Genomic DNA, 21,095 nt, shown 5'->3' with positions numbered 1-21,095 from the left:
CCGCGCAACGCGGATGTTGGGAACCAGAGAAACGCTAACGGCACGACTACGAGCGACGAAGCCAGCCGCAATGCACGAGCGGCCCTGCATGCGCGCGGTACTCCGCCGAACAGCCAACGTGCGTGAAGAAGAAGAGAACGAGGGGGCTGGAGGCAGAGGCTCACGAGGACTACCGCCTTTGGATCTTGATTGCTGTGCGTCATTCACTTTGGGCACAAGTTCACCCTTAATAAACCGTGTAAATAGAATATCGTTGTTGTAAGGCTGCTACATTCGTTACATTTTCTGGTGGAAGTGCTGGGTAGATGATTCCAACCCCCATAAGAGAGCGAAGTCCAAGCCCTGACCATCCGCAAGCCGTGGAGCTTACGCCGGTGCACCAACGGATCAGTCGTCGCATTCGAGGGGATTTCGACCACTTCCCCCTGTGCCAAGGGCATCAGCGACGGAAACAAGAAACGCCACCACCAAGACTAGCCAAGTTGCACCATCACAGCTCATTGTCAGCCAGCCCGTCATACCGAAGGTGTTCCATGGTGACCCGTTCGAAGACGCCGAAGAATGGCTGGATCATTTCGAGAGGGTGGCGAACATAAACCAATGGAACGAAGCAGGCAAGATGCGCAACGTATACGTCTCTTTGGAAGACGCAGCGCGAGTGTGGTACGAAAACCACGACGCATCTTTGACGTCCTGGGAAGAGTTTCGGCGGCAGCTACTGTGTACGTTTGGCAACAATGATCACCGGGAAAAGGCAGAAGCAGCTCTTCGTGCACGGAATCAACGCACAAATGAGACTGTTGCTATGTACATAGAAGACATGTCCCGCCTGTTCAAGCGAGCTGATCCCAACATGACTGAAGACAAGAAGGTGCGTCATCTCATGCATGGGGTAAAACAAGAGCTGATCGCGGGACTCGTTAGCAATCCGCCACGCACTGTTGCTGAGTTTCGGTCGGAAGCAACAACAATAGAAACGACGCTGCAGCAGAGAGCCCGGCAATAAAATCGTGACGTAACCTGTACATCAGCAGGGGTCTTCTCGGCAAACGTTGTCGATAATCTTGACACTCTGCGGGAGCTCGTCTGGTCAGTTGTCAGGGAGGAACTACGCAAGCTGCAGCCACCCGCTTCACCGGAACTGTCTATTGCGGATGTTGTCCGAGAAGAAATTCGGCAGGCCATACGGGAGCTGCAAAGGGATGCACCACCTACACGACGCGCGGTAACTTATTCTGAGGTGCTCAGGCAGCCTGCTGTCCGCTGTGCGCCTATCGAGACACCTGGTACTTACGCACCGACAACACGTAGCCCGCGCCATATCGTAGAAGCAACTCGCAGCGCACCTCTTCCGACAGAGACAAGACCTCGGAAAAGCGATGTATGGCGAGATGCGAAACGTAGGCCCCTGTGCTTCCACTGTGGAGAGGCTGGCCATCTTTACCGGTTTTGCAGATATCGTCAAGCTGGTCTTCGAGGATTTGCGGTCAATGCACCGTGTCCGCGAAACGGCAAAAGGCCGTCCGACATCGAGGAATACCTGTGCTCACGTCAGAGCTTCGACCTGCCTCGTCGTCATCAACCGCGGTCACCATCCCTTCTACGTCAGCGCTCGCCAAGCCCACGTTCCTTTCCAAACGCACCTAGGCATCGTTCGCCTAGTCCAAACCCGGGAAACTGAAGTGGGCAACCTGTGGAGGGGAGGCCGCTGGTGATTCGAAATACGGAGATCCTCCACTGCAACACCAGCGTGACGGCGACGACGACGACTGTCTCCAGGTAAAGAAGTGCAGTAATGAGAAGATAACTTCAGACTTACCGTTGGTAATTGACGGGCTAGAGCTCATGGCTTTAATCGATACCGGTGCGGATTACTGTGTGATAAGTTACGATTTAGCGAAGTGCCTCAGGAAAGTTCTGACCGAATGGAGTGGACCTCAAGTACGTATGGCAGGCAGTCACATTATTACGCCTCTCGGCAGATGCGCCGCAAGAGTTGAGATACGAGGTTTCACTTACATTGGTGACTTTGTTGTCCTGCCCGTATGTTCGAGAGAAGTTATACTCGGAATGGATTTTCTGCAAGCAAATGGTGCCATTATTAATTTGCAGAGGTCCAGCGTATCATTTTCGACGGAACAAGCTATAAAGGTAGCTCGAGCAGACGAGCATTACACCACTCCACTGCGCATTGTCGATGATGATGTGACTGTACCGCTGCAGAGCAGTGTAATGGTTCTAGTCAGAAATGATACGTTTCGTGACTACGAAGGTGTGGCAGACAGTAACATGGATGTTTTCTTGAAAATAGGTGTTTGTGTGGCACGAGGGATTATCCAGCAACGAAACGGGTACGCAGACATCCTCCTGACAAATTTTGGGAACGAATTCCAGCACATCGCAAAGGGGACAGCCATAGCCTTTCTTCATGAGGTTTGTGAAGCCACAGAAATATGCAGCCTTGAAACAACGTCAACGGATATGAAACCAACATCTGATGTCTGCGACGTAATATCCGTAAATCCTAATCTTTCAGTGATCCAACGTCAACCTTGTACGGGAATTCGGCAGCTGTTTCTCCAATAGTTCAAAGGTACGACGCACAACCATTGCAAAACACAGGATCGTAACAGACGAGACAACCAGGCCGGTACGCCAGCACCCGTACCGCGCTTCACCAAAAGAAAGAGAAGTCATCAGGAATCAAGTACAGGAGATGCTTGAAGATGATGTTATTCAACCTTCTAGCAGTCCGTGGGCATCTCCTGTAGTACTTGTCAAGAGGAAGGATAACACGCTAAGGTTTTGCGTCGACTACCGGAAATTAAATGCTGTGACTAAACGGGATGTATATCCCCTCCCGCGTATTGACGACACATTAGACAGACTTCGGTGTGCCAAGTTCTTTTCATCACTAGATCTGAAAAGTGGATACTGGCAAATTGAAGTTGATGAACGTGATCGCAAGAAGACTGCTTTTGTTACCCCGGACGGACTTTATGAATTCAAGGCTCTCCCTTTTGATCTCTGTTGTGCGCCGGCAACGTTCCAACGCATGATGGACACTGTACTTTCCGGATTGAAGTGGCAGTGTTGCTTAGTGTACCTTGATGACGTGGTCATCATCACCGCTACATTCGAGGAGCATATCAAGCGCCTGCGAACAGTGTTAGAAGCAATCGGTTCGGCAGATTTAACCATCAAGCCAGAGAAGTGCCAATTCGGTTTCGAAGAGCTTCGATTCCTTGGGCACGTTGTCAGCGCCCACGTTGTGCCCCCTGATCCCGAAAAGACAGCCGCCGTTGCAAGGTTCCCGGTGCCAGCAGACAAAAAAGTCAGTACGGAGATTCCTAGGTCTCTGTGCTTATACCGATGATTTGTCAGAAACTTCTCGCAGTTTGCAGAACCCTTGACGAAACTTACGAGAGAAGATGTACCTTTCCAGTGGAAAACAGAGCAACAAAGCGCCTTCAACGAATTAAGAAAACGGTTGCAAGAGCCCCCAATCCTTTCTCATTTCGATGAAACAGCTGACACGGAAATACACACAGATGCCAGCAACATCGGCCTAGGATGCATCCTAATACAGTGGCTGAATGACGAAGAAAAGGTGATAGCATACGCCAGCCGGACTCTAACAAAGGCGGAGACCAATTATTCGGCCACAGAGAAAGAATGCCTTGCCGTCATCTGGGCCATCAGTAAGTTTTGGCCTTACTTGTACGGTAGACCATTCAAGGCAGTCAGCGATCACCATGCCCTTTGCTGGCTCGCCAACCTCAAGGACCCGTCCGGACGACTAGGAAGGTGGAGCCTCAGACTGCAAGAATTTGACATAACTGTGGTATACCGATCTGGCAGGAAGCATACCGACGCCGACTGTTTGTCACGGGCACCTGCAGACACAGCTCTATCAGATGAAGAGGACTTTCCATTAGTGGCTGTTGTCGAGACTTCCCAGATAGCTGAAATTCAACATGCGGACGAAGAATTGCTCCCGCTCATCAAATACCTGAAAGGAGCTGACGTACAAGTACCTCGTATATTTTCTCGAAGCCTCGCATCGTTCTGCCTCCGAGGAAATGTCCTCTACAAGAGAAACTTTAAGCCCAACCGTGAAAAGTTTCTGCTTGTCGTTCCCTCAACTATGCGGCAAGAAATATTACAAGCGTGCCACGATGAGCCTACATCTGGACATTTGGGGGTCACTCGAACGCTTGCACGAATCAGTCAGCACTATTATTGGCCCAAGCTATTGTCTTCAGTACAGCGCTATGTCAGAACATGCCGCGAGTGCCAAAGACGGAAAGCGCCTCGTGCTAAGCCAGCGGGCCTTCTGCACCCGATAGACCCACCGAAAGCACCCTTCCAACAAGTTGGAATGGACCTCTTTGGACCATTCCCGACATCTTTACTTGGCAAGAAGTGGATTGTTGTAGCGACTGATTATTTAATGAGATATGCGGAAACAGACTCCTTGCATCGAGGAACGGCAGCTGAGGTCGCCAAATTCTTTGTACAAAGCATAGTGCTACGGCATGGCGCTCCAACTGTTGTAATTACCGATCGCGGACCGGCTTTCACGGCAGAACTCATGGAATGCCCGCTGAACATGACCCACACTGTTCACAGGAAAACTACCGCATATCACCCTCAAAGCAACGGCCTGACTGAACGCCTTAACAGAACTCTAGCTGACATGATATCTATGTATGTGGACGTCGAACACAAAAAGTGGGACGAAATTTTACCATACGTCACCTTCGCCTATAACACCGCCATACAAGAGACTACCAAGATTACCCCGTTTCAACTATTTACGGTCTTGTAGTTACCACAACACTGCACGCTATGTTACCTATAGATCAAGATGACTACCCTTCTGATCTCGATGACTATATAGAGAGAGCGGAGGAGGCCCGCCGATTAGCAACGTACCGAATATGTCACCAACAACGAATCGATGCCGACCGCTACAACCGAGGAAGACGAGAAACACGGTACGAAGTTGATGACAAAGTGTGGATATGGACCCCAGTACGACGACGAGGCCTGTCTGAAAAACTCATTTGTCGATATTTCGGTCCTTACAAGTAGTACAGCGACTCAGCGACCTCATTTATGAAGTCAAGCCTACAGGACATGGGCATTCTAAACGACGCAACCACACCGAGCGCGTACACATTGTGCGCATGAAACCGTACTACGACCGGTACGAAGACTAGCCACCCCACTTGCTTGCTGTACAACCATCTCACTCTTACAAACCTTCAGAGACGGAAACGCTGGATACATTATCATCGAAAGCATCGGGGCAATGCCTCTTGAGAGGGGGGATAATGCCACAGGAAATTACCATTGCTTCGCGCAACGCGGACGTTGGGAACCAGAGAAACGCTAACGGCACGACTACGAGCGACGAAGCCAGCCGCAATGCACGAGCCGGCCCTGCATGCGCCCGGTACTCCGCCGAACAGCCAACGCGCATGAAGAAGAGAACGAGGAGGCTCGAGGCAGAGTCTCACGAGGACTACTGCCCTTGGATCTTGATTGCTGTGCGTCGTTCACTTTGGGCACAAGTTCGCCCTTAATAAACCGTGTAAATAGAACATCGCTGTTGTGAGGCTGCTATATTCGTTACAATATGACAATGAATACTACTAGCAGTAACAAGTGCTAGCTCAGTGCTCTGCTGTGGCGGCGTCAACTAATACATAAACTGGCTCAAGCATAAGCTTCCCCACACTACACAGTTACTAGCGGTGTTTGGAAAAAGAACGCACAACTCTTGTTAGCTGCCACCTAATAAAAAAATGACGTGCTAATAAAAAAATGACGTGAAGCCACATTGGCCTGCGCTTGATACAACTGGCACAGTCCCACGCACCAAGGGGCTCGATGAGCGATGTACAGTGTACAGTGACTCGATGAGCGATGTATTCACTCGCAGGGCGTCCCATTCGCTGACGATGGCGGACCCCAACCGATCCTCCCACAGCCCGTGTAGAGGATAGCGTGCCAGCAACATTTTCAAGAAGCCCCAGACATTTTCGATTTTATTCAGGTCTGGTGATTGGGGCGGTCATTCCATGGCCTTCTGATGAAGCAGTGCACACAAAGAATATAGAAACACACATACATAAGGTGCGCAAACTCATAAAGACGTCGAACAACGTTTAGTGCAAATTATCGGCTCAGTTCTTGCAATAACAATTATATATTCACGCGCTCGCCAGCAATGCGACAAGCAAGAGCGGCCGTAACAGACGACACGGTTCAAAACTACCCTCCTGAATCATCTGCGCACGCGCGAGCAGATGAAGACGCGTGATTGCGGCGGTGGCCACATCACAATGCCACGGGCTCTGAGATTTCTTCTAAGTGTGAAACATCCTGTACATCATCGCGTGTACATTTAAAAAGGGTGCCTGTTTCAATTATTTCTCTTTCACAGCATACGTTGTCACATTGGGGGAATACATAAAATACTTTTCCTACACTGATGTCTCTTCAGTTCTTTTTCTATTCTTTTTAAAGGGCCGCTCACCAGGTTTGACAATTTTGAGCAGACACGAACGATGCGTAGACGAGGCGTTCATGATCAAGTCTGCCAAAATTTGCAATGCTGCGCACCGTGGAAATGAGTCAAATTTCAAGATGAACGCTGCTCCTCCTCTCCTCTGCCGGCGCACGCCTAGGGAATGAGGGCATGACGTGGCCGTAGGAATGGCCCTACGTACACGGCAATGCAATGACGTTGGTCCTATACGTAGACGATTCTGCTCTGACGTTGTCAACAGTATACCACGTGACATGGCAAAAATTATTTAACACAACATGCGTAGTTTATATATCTGTTGCTTTAAGACACTAATAAAACTTGAAATAAATAATGAGACACAATAAAAAATTGTGCGCGTTTTTCTTTCATTTTTTCCCGTGAAATGCTACGAGATGCGGGGCTAATGTGCCAGCGTTTCGCATGCGTTCGTGTCCCCGCGGTCAGCGCATTGAGCAGACGACCACCGTGGAACGCTACTACGCATTCGCGCACTCATTGTGCTCATATACTCCACCGAGTCTAACCCAGCGTTTCCAAACCGTCCCGCAGAAACAGGCAGAAGACCACAAAATAACGCTGGTCAACAAAGCAATGCTGTTCACAGCCCGGGGGTTGGACTTGTTTGGGCACGTCATGCGCACGTCACCTCATGATCGGATGCTGGAGAGGGTGGGGTAGAGATTTGGCTTGCGAAGGCTACGCGGAGGAGCGGCAAGGGTTTCGAGCTCGCCTCCTCTCATCCTCGTTTCGCGCCGCTTCAAAAAACCTTTTTTCTCCGCTCGTGATGAACCGATTCGAAAAATTTTTGTGGCAAAATGTTCCTCATCAAACCCCCAACAACTTCCACTGTCTAACTAAAATTCGGTATGGGGCCTGGCGAGTGGCCCTTTAATGCCTTATACAGCAGTGCACCAGCTATTGCTTGAGGATCCGGTTGCGTGGGGGCACACAGGGGCTTGTTAAGGTTTCATAGTTCACTTCGTTCTCACTTCTGGCAAACAGAAAACTTATGACTGTCGGGTTCACAATCTTTCAAATGGTGGCCGCTTTGTTACAGTCTCAATTAATGCCTCCCGGGTACAATTACATCTCCTTTCATGCAAGAGCTGAAAGACACAAACAACAGAGCCCTGGTTGCGTTTCCTTTTTCAAGGACTCTCAAAGATCCCTCCCATTTTGTTGGCAATATGAAGGGTTATTATAGGTTTCTCATTTGTTTTTGCTTACTGAATGCATGTACAACCACACAGTTTTTTTTTTTTTTTCAGGCGACTCACCTGCGCAGCTCGCTTGTGTTACGAAAGTGCGTGCGTATAGCAAACGAGTATAGTGGCAACTTCTCCAAACTGCCACTTGATACACAGTCGAATCTGAATGATTCACTAGATGTCAGCGCATCATATGAAGAGTTACTCAAGAGTGAAGACTCAGATGTCAATGAATGAGAGATCTCAAAAGTGTGCGCGGCGAGACGACGCTCAATGGATCAAAAGTGACTTTTATCTATCTGCATTTTCATTTGACGCCACAGGAGTTCGTGCACTTAATAGTGTACATGTCTGAAGTAATGTTTATTGCTGTTACTTATGAGTAAACCAAGTGTACTATGTAACAATACAAATGATATTTTTTTGGTCACTTTCTGGTGAACTTTAAAAAATTATGATCACATTTTTCTGAAATATGATATGCCTGAAGAATTCTGATCAGCAATACAAAAAATCAGTCTTCGGGTCGTTCATTATTTTTTTTCCACATTTGGCAAAGAAATTCAACCCTGTAATTGCAGAGTGAGTGAGTATGAACTTTATTGAGGTCCTGAGAAGAAAGAAAGCGATGCCGAAAGCCCCGCCAATCAATCCGGCGGCTCGACTCCGGTCGGGACGAGTAGACCGAGTCTTTTGGCGACGGCCCGGGCCCTCTGGACAGCCTTGAGCTGAGCAATGAGTTCTGTGCTTAGAAGGGCGGAGTCCCAGGAGGACTGGTCAGAAAATTCTGTACCCCCATTGGCAGGGCACAGCCACAGCATGTGGTCGAAATTTTTGTATTCCTTGCCACAGCGTGGATATGCAGTGGAGTAGTCAGGATTGATCTTGCTTAGTGTCGTTGGTGTGATGTATGTATGAGTCTGCAACTGTTTGTAAGTGATTGCTTGAGCTCTGTTCAGATTTGTGTGAGCAGGAGGAAAAGTTCAAGGCGAGTTCGTGATATCATACGAGCAAGTCTTTGTGGTAGAGGTTCCTGCAGGCTGCATTGAAAGGAGAGGGCGGACCACAGACTCTGAAAGCGATTTCTTGCGCCAGTTAGTGTGCCCGCTCGTTTGGGTTGCAGCCAGGAAAGCAGGAAATGTTTCCCATGTGAGCCGGGCACCATGCGAAGTGTGAGGACTGGAAATGTACCTCCTTTGTCTCGTGGTTGAAGAGCCTATTTACAACCGTAGCTGCCGTTGAAGAGACTAGGGCCGCCGAAAAAGTTGTTATAGCTGTTCTAGAGTTCAAGTAAATGACAGAGGCTCCCATGCAGCTACGAAGGGCTAGCGCAATAGCCATTTACTTTGCTTTGTGGGTGAAGTTAGTAATTACCGTGGCTACGTTGACGAGCGAACCATGGAGACTGCGTGGGCACCTCGATTCCAATATTTTGCAGCATCAACGAAGTCTTTGGGTCCTTCATTTTTTTTTGCCACATTTGGCGAAAATTCAACCCTCTAATGGCTGAAAGGCCAGTAAACAAGCTCAGAATTTTTTTTATTTATACTTCCCAAACGAGTTCACCAGTTCGTGCAGACAGCGGTGGTGATCACATTTTATGAATGCTGCAGCGCTGCATGCCGCGCAAGTGCTCTATATTGAAAAACGATTTCTGCACCACTCTCCAGTGAGCAGTTATCGCTTTATCACACCTTTTAAACCGCAGGATTGTTCAGTAGCCCACAGTTCAGCTGCAGCCAAAACTGTGATAAAGCATAAGGGTATTGTATTGAAAAAAAGTGGTCTTTCTCCCTTTCTCCCTCCCATTTTTTCTTTGTAACTTTCCCAATTCTTGTACACTCAAACTTCAATATAACAAAGTTGCACCTTGCAGCAAAATAAGTTCGTTATAACCAAAAATTTGTTATAAAAGTATATTCCCAATACTATATCTATTGCAAGACTATTCTTAATTTACTTTGTTAGAACTGATATTTCATTATTCAGGTTCGTTATATCGGGGTTTGAGTGTATAAGCACCATGTTTTTTTTTTTTTCAAGCATTTGATGCATCAAAGGCTTCACGATTGTTATTCCATGCTTACAGGGTGCCATTGTAAAAATTCCAACTAGCAACTTTATCCTTCTCCCAAAATTTTATCCCGCAGAATGATTGTACCCAAGATCAATTTTCTTCTAGAAAGAGCAAGCATTACATCAGTAGATACAGCAGATTCTCCTGCGTGTGCTGGAGCAGCTGATGTGCACAAACCTTATGAGTGCTTATGTCAAAGTGCTATACACTCAGTAATAAAATACCTGGCTTTCTTGCCTTCTTTATACAAGGTACAATAGAACCCAGATTTTATAAATTGGAGGGGACAATTCAAAACTATCGTATGATCAGAAAACTAAGAATACACGTAGTGACACTAAGCTTTGCCCAAAAAAATGGATACAGACCTCCTAAAAGGCTGCGACACAACCCTCCGCTTCTCTAAGAAAGGTAGATTATATTATCTTTAAGAATGACAGTTAAATGTCTAATTGAAAGAGTTGAAGAATCTTCCATCACAACTTTTCAAAAATCTAATCCCACGCAGATATTTGCGATAAATCGAATGCAAAAATTGCCTGTGCTTTATAAGAAACCAAAACCACATTGGCAACAGACTCCCATCTAAGCGCTTGAATACAGTGTCACTACCCTCACGATATAGCCACGAAGAGTCTTTTGCAGAGTGTTCACGTAGGAAGACTTCATGCCCAACTGCAACTTGTGTGCGTTGTAAAGTTTCCAATAAAGTGCAATCTTAGTATTGAACACTCTCATGAAGCAGTTTTTTTCGCATGCTGAAGATAACAGCAGCATATCTTTTATGTGTGCGCAAGGCCTATGACCATGAGTAGCACTAACAAAGCAAAGTCTTTAGCTGCTTGTCGAACAGGAGAAGCTTTCATGTGCCGACCACATGAAAATATCTCAGCCACGAAAACGAGCTTGCCGAACAGCTCCGTGTAAATTGATCTTAAGGTAACGACTCCGGAACATGCACGCAATCAGTGGATATTCCAGAAGCAGTCCTAAAATCAAGAAAATTGAATAGCCAAAGAAAGCGAACTGCCAAAAGATTCAATCTTTCCTCTCTCATACGTTTTTTTTCTTTTTATTGCGATAGCAATTATATGGACACTCTCGGCTGGATTTCGCAGGCAGCGTCGATTTCATGCACCGTATATGCATACGTACGTATGTAAATATATAAACACAAGGAAAAAAAATCCCAGAAAAAATACTCCAGCGCGCGGAATCGAACGTGGCACCTCTGCATCGTGAATGCGAGGCGTTAACCACTGAGCCACAGAGGTACCTCCTTGAGCGTTCAAACGGCAAGCTATTCATATCTACCACTTACTGCTGTTGGTGGGAGTCTCGGGAGGGAGGAAACTATAGTGTTTTCGGCATTATCAGCAAAATGGCGCAGTGAGCGCATGGCGGCTCTCATATCTCACGCCTACTTCGACTCGCGTAGAGAATAAGGGGGTGTACGCTCGATCACACGCTTATCTTGCAGTGGGGAGAATCGTACGTTTTAGCTAGCCTTTGGGTTTCCTCAAAACAATTCTGTTGTAGTTACCAGATGCACAAAGGTCACTGAAATCGTTGCACAGCCTCCATTTGCAAAAGCGCGCTTTTCAGACACAGCTATGTAACAACTGGTATGCTTATTCGTATCAAAAGGGACAATTGGGCGAGTTGGTGTACTTCCATCTTAAACGAATATTAGCGCGACGTAAAAAAAAAGACAAGCTACAGCGCCGACTCGCAACTAAAGTTTATTCCTAAAAGAAGCGGAATATATGACATCTGAAAAAAGCAAAGCAAGGATAAGAAAAGAACCATCGCGCAAGCTCAAAGTGACAAAACTATGTTTATTCTCCTTCTTTTAGGAATAAACTTTAGTTGCGAGTCAGCGCTGTAGTTTGTCTTTTCTTTCCCGTCCCTGTTTACGTCACGCTAAATATTCGTTTAAGATGGACGCTTATTCGTGTTCATCTGTACCTGTGAATACGTTTTGTGTGTCATTTGTGCGTGAGAAACACTGGGCACGTTTCTATCTGCTTGCCATTCTGCGCATGATCTTCCAATTTGTTGCTATCGCGTTCACTGCTTCACTTTTGTGGCAAAGCTGTGACCTTTTTGAAGTTACATTTAGTTTTTTACTCACCTTTTTTTCAACTCGCATTTGGCTAAAGTGTGCATAAATTTGGTGCAAGTTATATTGAAGATTAAAAAAAACATTTATGGTGCCACAGAGTAGTCATAAAATGTGGGTTCTGCATAACACACAGTCGTGTACACGAGGTTTTTCATATATTATTTCCCTGAGGATATTGCCGGGACCTAGGACCTAACTGATTCATTGTAAAATATGGGTCGTCGCATAATGGGGAGAGGTAAAATAGAGGTTCCACTGCATTTGTATCAAGAGGTACCACATAAAAATAACATACATGTACTGAAAAATACTCTTGAAGTTCAGTTTTTATGCGGTACCAAGAGATAGTATTATTGCTCAATTTAACAAGGATTTAAGCACACATTAATAAGAAGCCATATTATACCACTCACCTCCCATACGGCCATATAAGCTGCCTCCGAAATATCCATTGATGGGGGATGTCGCAGCATAAACAAATATTGCTGTGCTTAAAAGGGATCCTCTCCTGTAAAAGATGACAAATTATTATTTAAAAATAAACATTCTAGACAATATATGCCACGCCAGGTTCTACTTCCTGTTATGAGAGTGTTTATCACAGTTCATAAGAAACAAACCAGAAAACCTGCTTGTTTTAAGACATGGGAATAATGGAGCTTATAACCCCATGACCCGCCACGGTGGCCTAAGGTGCTCAACTGTTGACCTGAAGGTCACAGAATCAAATCCCGGCTGCATAATGGTGGCAGGAAAAAGCTTGAAGCCCATGTACTATTTAGGTGATGTTAAAAACAACATGTGGCCACTGTGAACATGGGTGTCCCAAAGCAGGTTGTCACAGTAAAACAGCACTGCAGAAAACAAAAGATCAGTTAAGGAGAAGGACATGTACACAGGGCACCCTGTGTACATGTCCTTCTCCTGAATTGGTCTGTCATGTTTTCTGCGGCACTGTTTTACTGCAAATATGAACCAACTAGTCCGAAAGTAAATTTTGACACGTTGACAACTCAATTTCATGTGATTTCAATTAAACAGAAGTTATTTTGCTTTTGTGACATGTAATGGGTTTTGAAACTGCCCATTTATGTACTTAGTTGAAAGCAAGTGGTTCGATTCAGTTAACGCAGCTGGTGTTGTTGGGATAGAGATTTTGCAGACAAGACACCACAGAGGACAGGGCATGGCTGCCTTACTTACAGATTACAACAGCGTTTTGAACCAGCATTTATTTTGGCTTTCTATGTACCATACTTTTTTGAAGAGTGCTATTCGTGCTATTCATTAAAACACTAATGGAACAATTGCGAACCTTGTTATCTTAAAGGAATCCCGAACCACATCCCAAGTTTGCTGAGAAAACACAGCCTGCACACAGCAGGCACTGCTATGAACCTCTCAGCCAAATCTTGCAATCTCGCGAGGCAAACAGAGTTCGGAAACTGATCTCGAAGTTGCCATTTTCTTAGGCAGCCTCTTTTTATACAGAAGCCTGTGCTCACTCTCTTTGGAGATGCCAGCACCTGCTGTTTGACATCAAACTGCAGACTGTACATTATCGGCTAATAGCAGACATAAATCAAAGGTGGCATTTAGATTAGGTACGCTTCTTACCGCGGGGCGCCGCCACGTGCCAGCACTACACTCTGTAGTGTGTTAACATTACACAGTGAGCCACACTCATGCACAGGAATCACAAGAGAGGTCAAAACATCTCATCACGCATGCTCAAGGTGTGTTGACAGAACTTTTTTCCACTGCCACCCGTCCCTGCTTATTTTGCAGTGCACTCATCAGGACAAGCGGAGAGAGAAAGTGCTTAAAGCATGTGACAAACACCTGTAACTCTGCTCGTTTTTGATGAACTTGAGAAAATTTACGGCAATCGATTTTGAGGCAATAAACTCAGGTACCAAGGTCATTCAATTATCACTGGAAAAAGCGGTTCAAGACCCCTTTAAACACGCTAACCGAGTAACTCAGATTTCTTTATATTATGTCTTCCCTGTCCCATGAAAAGTTAATTTTCTTATAGCATTGGTGGATGAAAACACGCAATACTCACTCAGTGTAGAGTTCTCCCATAATGGCAAAAAGTATAACACAGAGAACTACCACAGCAACTTGGTGGCCTGTTCCAACCAGTGCAGAGAACAACAGGGTATGTGTAGGTGGCCGGAAGACATCACCATGTACCTGCTTCCAGCCATACTCATCACCAAGGTCCCGCTCCTGACACAAAAAAAAAAGGTAATGCCATAATGTAACCATGCACTTCAAAGAGAAAATATATTCCATAAATTAGGGCAGGTCTGCCTGGCTTTTAAAATTAACAATAAAACGAACATCTCTCAGCTTATAAAATAACTCCTCCTGTAGCAGATGGAGGGCAAACCTAAATTCTCGGCAAAAGCACATCAAATACCAAGCACTGTTCAAGACATGTTGAAATTTGAAGAAATGCATGTCTTAGCCCACAAGTCACAGCAAACTACGAAATGAAACAGCAAACATTCACTTTAAATGGCAGAATGCTAATGTTCACATAGAGGTGCACTTAAAATTCATACAATCAACATAAATGACCCTGTGAATGGTTTCAACTGCCTTCTACGATTAAAAGAGAACCAACACAAAATTTCGCAGCTGAGATAGCCTGGGGGACCGATTTCTGTGAACACGTAGATATCTACCAAATTTAAAAAGCAAACAGGTAGATATCGACCAAATATAAAAAACGAATATAGCTTGGAAGGTCATTTACATAAATATTGAAGTTCACACGCTCAATCAAGCATTATGTGCCACACCTCGTGACATTGACATCACTTGAGGTGACCTGAAGGGGACCCCTAACTTCCCCAATGTCATCGATGCAGCCAAGCTCCAAGCTGGTGAAGCTAGTAATGATAGCGTCATTGTCGCCATTACTCTTTCCATGCTTGCACCATCATACTACTATTCAGTCGCTGCTTGTGAGTCCATATTCGCGATGATAGTGTGGAATGTCTGGAAACTTCTAGAAGATTACTACCAGCAACGAAAACAATAACGACATCATCATGTAGCATGTGCAGAAGGCAAAAGAACACGAGCAAACAATGCAGGCGATGCAGAGGTGCGTCCCAGTTCAGTGAGCTCACAAGGCTGAGTTTACTACCTTGCACATGCTAGGTGGCGTTAGTTGCACCAGATGGCTTGTCATTCTAAGAGCTCTCCCAAATTGAAAGAGACTGGTTGGTGATGAACAGACAGTAAATAATTATCTGTAGCGTGCTGCAGCTATCGATGTGCCGTGTAATGACTAACAGGCTATGTGGATCTAATGCTAGAAAGTTATCTTTCCTTGGGTAGGAAAAATAATGTTAAAAGAAAAGTACACAAAAATTTTGATTTCCGGGAGATTGCCGAGAAGTCCGCACAAACATAAGAAACGGTCGAAATCCAGGAGACTTGGCAGGTATGCCATGCTCAACAAGTGTTGCAGTGCCCCTTTAGGCTTTTTATTTGACGATATAATTTCCAATAAATCACTTCATTTGTTCTGAAAAGTATTCTATTGTACTGCTAACACAAAATTTCTAAGCAACATTAAAAAAAAGCACACACACACAATGGCAAAGAAGCGTAACACATCGCCCAAAAAAACATGGCAGTCAAAGGGTCGAATACTACATGCAGACGCACAAACGCATCCTTTGGTCTAGCTTTGCATAGCTTCACTGGCCAATGTAGTTATACAGAAGAGCCTAATAGTGGCCCATTTTTCACTGCCCGAGAGCTTCTAAAGGACCCCTGACACCAAATTTGGAAACTCGAGATGCTTGTGTTGTTTTCAGTCCTGTATGTGGGCCACTTCTGACGGATTATTAGTTACGAGTGTTACCTATGAAATATTTATTTGGTTTTAAAGTAAGGGTGAGTCCTCATCTGAGTAGTATTCAGGTCAAAACAACAACTTCTGTGGATTGACGTAGACAGGGGCGCCCGCCTGACGTTGCAGAAGACAAGCAAGTATTGACTTCAGAGAACATTTCCGTGGCGCGCTCAATACCCCGATTGGCTGCCGGCGAGGACTATTGTTCGTCACTTTTCTCGCTCTATTGTCGGGCTACTCTTAAAGAGGTTTTGGCTGCTTATGCCAACAATCCTTTTCTTTTTTCCGAGAGGGACACACTCGAGGCTCCTACATAATTTAATTCTTCACCACCCACGGGTCCCCTCATTTGAAACGGCTTATTGAGCGTCACCAAAGCTTGAGCACACGTGGTCTCAGGCACTGCCTCACTGTGAGACGCTAGTTTCTTATGGTGGTTAGGCGGGCATTTCAAACTGACCCAAAATCATTCTGAATTATGTTACATTAATTATACGATGCATTACAGCATTTACAATTCATTTTCTGCATTACCAGACACAAAGCTACAAATTACTGCAAAATGTAGCAAACAAAGCTTTCGCTGTCAGTGTCCTTTAAGTGCAGTAATACCCTATTGAATTAATGTTATATTTAGCAGTGATAATCTGGATTAGAAGTCAGTTCAGGCAATTGATTAACTGCAGGGACGGCAAATTTCACTACATTTGTAACAGTACACTCCCTTGGCCAGGCTATATGGACGATAGTCCGTATAGCCTGGCCAGACTATAGCCTTGCGTGTGGAGAGAGTGAACAAGACATTTGTTTGACGTTCTGTGTAAGAAAATCGGTGAGTGGTATTATGGAGGCGCTGCGTTAGAGTGCCTCGAGCGTGCAGCGGAGGCGAACGAGCGCATCAAGTCGTGTCACACGTGAGACATGAGCGCCATCTGGCACTTTTCTCAGAAAACAAAGCGCGTGGCTCTGATACGGGTGTGCGCACCCATCTCAGAGGTGATAAGGTGTAGAACGCAAGGCAACAAGTAGGTGACACCACCGTCTTGTCTTAGCAAAGCGTTGGAAACATTCCCCGTTCCGTGCAAGCGTTGGATGGTGAACGCAGCGTGATAAGCGCTATGGTCCTTAAAATTACTTATGTATGCCTTTCCTAGTAAAAGACGCACATGCAGAATATATACGCATTGTTATAGTGCCTCAGACATGCACAATAATTGCTTTTTAATTGACAATTGCACAAGCATGAGCGCTCAACCTTGAGCAACATTGGTGGGCGCAGTGCATGGGGTCGGCCGTTTCAAGTACTCGATGCCGTTAAGAGCAGACAGACAAATGTACAGACGGACAGACAGCCCAAAATTGCGTCGAAGGTCCCCAAGAAAGACTATCGTCTTTAAAAAAAGCCATCCTAATACAAAGCATGAAACGGGCGATGCTGCTTTTACTGCTAACCAGGATAAATGAAGCTGAGAACTTCAAAACAGGTGCAGTACACTGAATTTCGTTGCAAAACAGGTGCAAAGAAATTCAGCGCGATCTACAGAGCACTGCAAATCTCTAAAAAAAGCGCACTGAAATCTGCACCATCTTGTAACCAGCAGGTGCACTTGTTGTCAGCTAAGGTGTTATTTCATGATTGCACCCTTTCCCTGCAAAGTTTTTTGACTGAAAGCAATACAAAAATAATGATTTTTATGCCTATGTAATTTTTCAAGTCTTGTAACAACTATACAAATTATTCAAGGGCAGTCTATAACAAGATACAAATAATTGATTTATATGTAGGGTTTAACGTCCCAAAACCACCATTTCATTATGAGAGACGCCGTAGTGGAGGGCTCTGGAAATTTCGACCACCTGGGGTTCTTTAACGTGCATCCAAATCTGAGCACACGGGCCCACAACATTTCTGCCTCTATCGGAAATGCAGCCGCCGCAGCCGGGATTCGAACCCGCGACCTGCGGGTCAGTAGCCAAGTACCTTAGCCACTAGACCACCGTCGCGGGGCAACAAGATACAAATATCCAAAGGACATTGTATCTTGTAATAGACTGCCCTTGAATGGATCGCCTGGTCTTGCAATAAACCGCCCTTGCTGCACTGCACACCGGAAAGTGCCCTAACCTCTCTCCAATCTTTAGTGCAAAATATGCTTTTTTGAAATTAAACGCATTCTGAAACAGTTTTTCGATGTTTTTTCAGCACTAAGGCAAGAGTATCAACCAAACCATTCGCACCATACATTTAGCGACAAGCCGCGTGCTAAGACCGCCCCCCTGCAGACAATTATATCGTACACTCCTTCTCACCCCTGCTGTGCCTGAACTCATGAGACACGCTGGCGATCGCAGAGCTTTCATGAGCGCTCTCGAAGATTTGAGCTTCGCCAAGTCATGACCTCTGAGCCTGCAAGCCAACAGGTTGCACACATTTCGGAGGCCATTACCCAGTGCACCCGGCAACACGCATGCCATCTGGCAGCATAGATGAGGAGCGTGGAGTGGTTGATTTCTGCTACGACAAGTGCTGTACCCTTATCAGCCAATTTTACTTCCACACAGTCTACAGCCAAACAAATCAGCAGCCTGGGTGACGTCGTGCTACCAGAGCATGTTGCACTGTGAATGGGCGGTTAAAAACGTGTTTGGCTGAGGTGCAGTTATCTACAGCAATTTGCAGCTTTCAAGCGTTGTAATAAATAATACAGTTTACACAGAGAGGTTAAATCAGTCTGTAAATGACCCCTAGGGCTTAGTCTAGCAGCACAATGTAGTTCTATACAGTCGTCAAAACAGTTTCAGGGTGCCTTTAAAAAATAAACATAACCAACATTCAAATCTGATGATTTAGAGAAACTTCTGCTATGTGTAGTGACCCCAACACTTTCAGGAGCGCTGATATCCTTCAATTATTCACCTTACAAAGCTTGAAAAAATAAGTGCTTTTTTGTGCGAGTGTGAATGGAGCTGCTACCGGAATGGCACACACTTGCCCCTCGCCCAAGGAGGCAAATACCATTGTCTAATATCCGGTTACCAGAATCCAGTTGTTTCTCGACCAAAAGGTACGCTTTAAACGTGTTGTAATGTTTTTTACTGAACCATTTGCAGACGAAAAAGTGAAACACAGCAAAATGATGTGTGTGTAAACTGTGGCACGCTTAAATGCTTGTTTCAGGGTGTATAAGTCCAGCTCCTATTCAGTAGGACAGGCATAAACTGTGTACACAAACTAAGCCCATCTTTGTTAAAGAAGGAGTAATAAAATTAATTATTAGCCCTGCACCTCTACTATGATTGCTAAAACAACAATATATCTTAAGCTCATCTATGGCCCACTGAGACAAAGTAAATGTTTGTTAATATAGTAAGACCCATACAGCAACAAATATTACCTACTAGGCCCTAGTGAAAGGGAATTTAATTCAAGTGAAATTACTTGTATTGGAGGACCAACAAGCAAGGTGTGTGCATCAAAATACAAGGCAGGGAACTTACTTGCACTCCACAATGAGGAGTTTCATTTATGCTTCAGTGCAACACAGATGTGTAGTGCAGTGAAGCATAGAAAGAAAAAAAAAAACGACAATTTTGCAATGAAGTGCACTATCTGTGCCTAAACCCTCCAATATTGAATTACCATCACACCAAAACTGTATTGCCATCCTCTCCACCACATTTTACTGCATACAAGTCGCCCCTGCATGTAACTCACAACCGCAACTCAACAAAAAACAAAACTTTTTTTTAAAAAACGCATGAAATCCTTAGATATCAATCGCACTCCAACCTTTTAAGCACATTTTTTAGTTGTTTTGGTACCAGTTATACACAGGAAAACAGCGTCTGAGTTGAATTGCATGATTGTATCTTTAATTGGGAGGATGCGATGTCTGTACTTATCCACCACAGAAAGCAGGCCACTTAATTTTTAAACATCTACATGAGATATCACCAATAAAATTCAAAGGTTTTCAAGGGAGAAAAAGACATCCAGGACTTCTTAAGGCCTTCATGAAAGCATACTATGCTATTGAAAGTGCTTACAAAAAATTCAAGGACCTGTGCACACCTCAATTTTTCATTTTCTTAAAGTTGCCTTGAAAATTTTTATGTGCATTTATTAACAATGCCAGGTATATTATCAAAGAAGTCTCAGATCCTAATTAGTTATGACAAATATCAAATAATCATTCTGCAACACCATTGATTAACACTCGATTTCTTTGAAGCACAAAATGTGAAAAGGCTAGGCAGAAAATCGAATAAAATATATTAAACCTACAATAAACATTTTTTTTTCAAATGCAAGAAAAACAGTATAAATACTAAGTAGAGAAGGAACAAGAGTGTGTGTCTTGTTTCTTCTCGGCAAGGTGTACGCCCTAAGAAGTGAATAGGAACTTCATTCTTGACTGAAACGCACCTGTACTGTTTTTACCAGCAGGTACCTGGTGGCAGCAATGCTGTCTTCCAAAGGAGCCGCGGATGCTGTATTTTGTACAGGCGGTGGAGGATCAAGGTGAGGACAGACCCTTGCAGATCTTTATGGGACCATTTTTTTTTAGACAAGTAACCATGCACAAGGGAGTGCCAGGTCAGGATACTCCTCTGCCCAATAAGCCAAAAAACAAAGAGTTTCCAGTCGGCTAGTAATCAAATCTTGTACCTCATGTATTGGAAGTTGATGCTCCACCATTTTGCTACTGCTTCTAAGACTATAGAGCATAGATACAAGGCAGGCTATGCATGTGGAAAATCCTTACACTTCCAAAAATGAATGCTATATAATAATATTATAATTATTAATAATAATAATTCAGGTTTAGAGTTCCAAAACCATGGCATGGCACTACGAGAGACACCGTAGTGGAGGGCTCCGGAAATATCGACCACCTTTAACGTGCACTTAAACTTCAAGCATATTCCCCTCCAATAAAAATGCAGTTGCAGTGGTCGAGATTCGATCCCATGACCTACAAGTCAAGAATGAATGCCAACATAGTTGTTAATAACATTGAGTCGCCAAATGATTGAGCAAATTATTTTCGTTTATTGTTTGGTACATAAGCATGCACTTCTTCGCATGTATTCAGCCATTCTCGGTGGTGGCACACCAGACTTGTACATGTCAAAGGAATAAAATTAACCAGTTACCATTATCCCCATAGAAACTGCACAGTATATTACAGTAACTAATCACTGCTCCGAAGAACTAATTGAATTAGTGAAACTAATTAATT

The 21,095-nt window shown here is 44.8% G+C and overlaps 1 protein-coding gene across 2 annotated transcripts in view; it reads right to left on the bottom strand.

The window, feature by feature from the left end:
* The window catches only part of TM9SF3 (transmembrane 9 superfamily protein member 3), a 61,296-nt gene that overhangs the window by 26,735 nt on the left and 13,466 nt on the right, over nucleotides 1-21,095 (bottom strand). For both annotated transcript variants that reach the window (XM_037435950.2, XM_037435951.2), the window contains exons 7-8: nucleotides 14,041-14,207; nucleotides 12,386-12,480 (exon numbers count right to left, since the gene is read on the bottom strand). In XM_037435950.2, the coding sequence (XP_037291847.1) occupies nucleotides 12,386-12,480; nucleotides 14,041-14,207 (262 nt within the window). The remainder of the gene's footprint in view (nucleotides 1-12,385; nucleotides 12,481-14,040; nucleotides 14,208-21,095) is intronic.

Source organism: Rhipicephalus microplus, chromosome X (genome assembly GCF_043290135.1).
Source record: "Rhipicephalus microplus isolate Deutch F79 chromosome X, USDA_Rmic, whole genome shotgun sequence".
NCBI lineage: Eukaryota > Metazoa > Arthropoda > Arachnida > Ixodida > Ixodidae > Rhipicephalus > Rhipicephalus microplus.
Note: the sequence above shows the minus strand (reverse complement) of the source record. Positions and strands in the feature narration are given on the sequence as shown.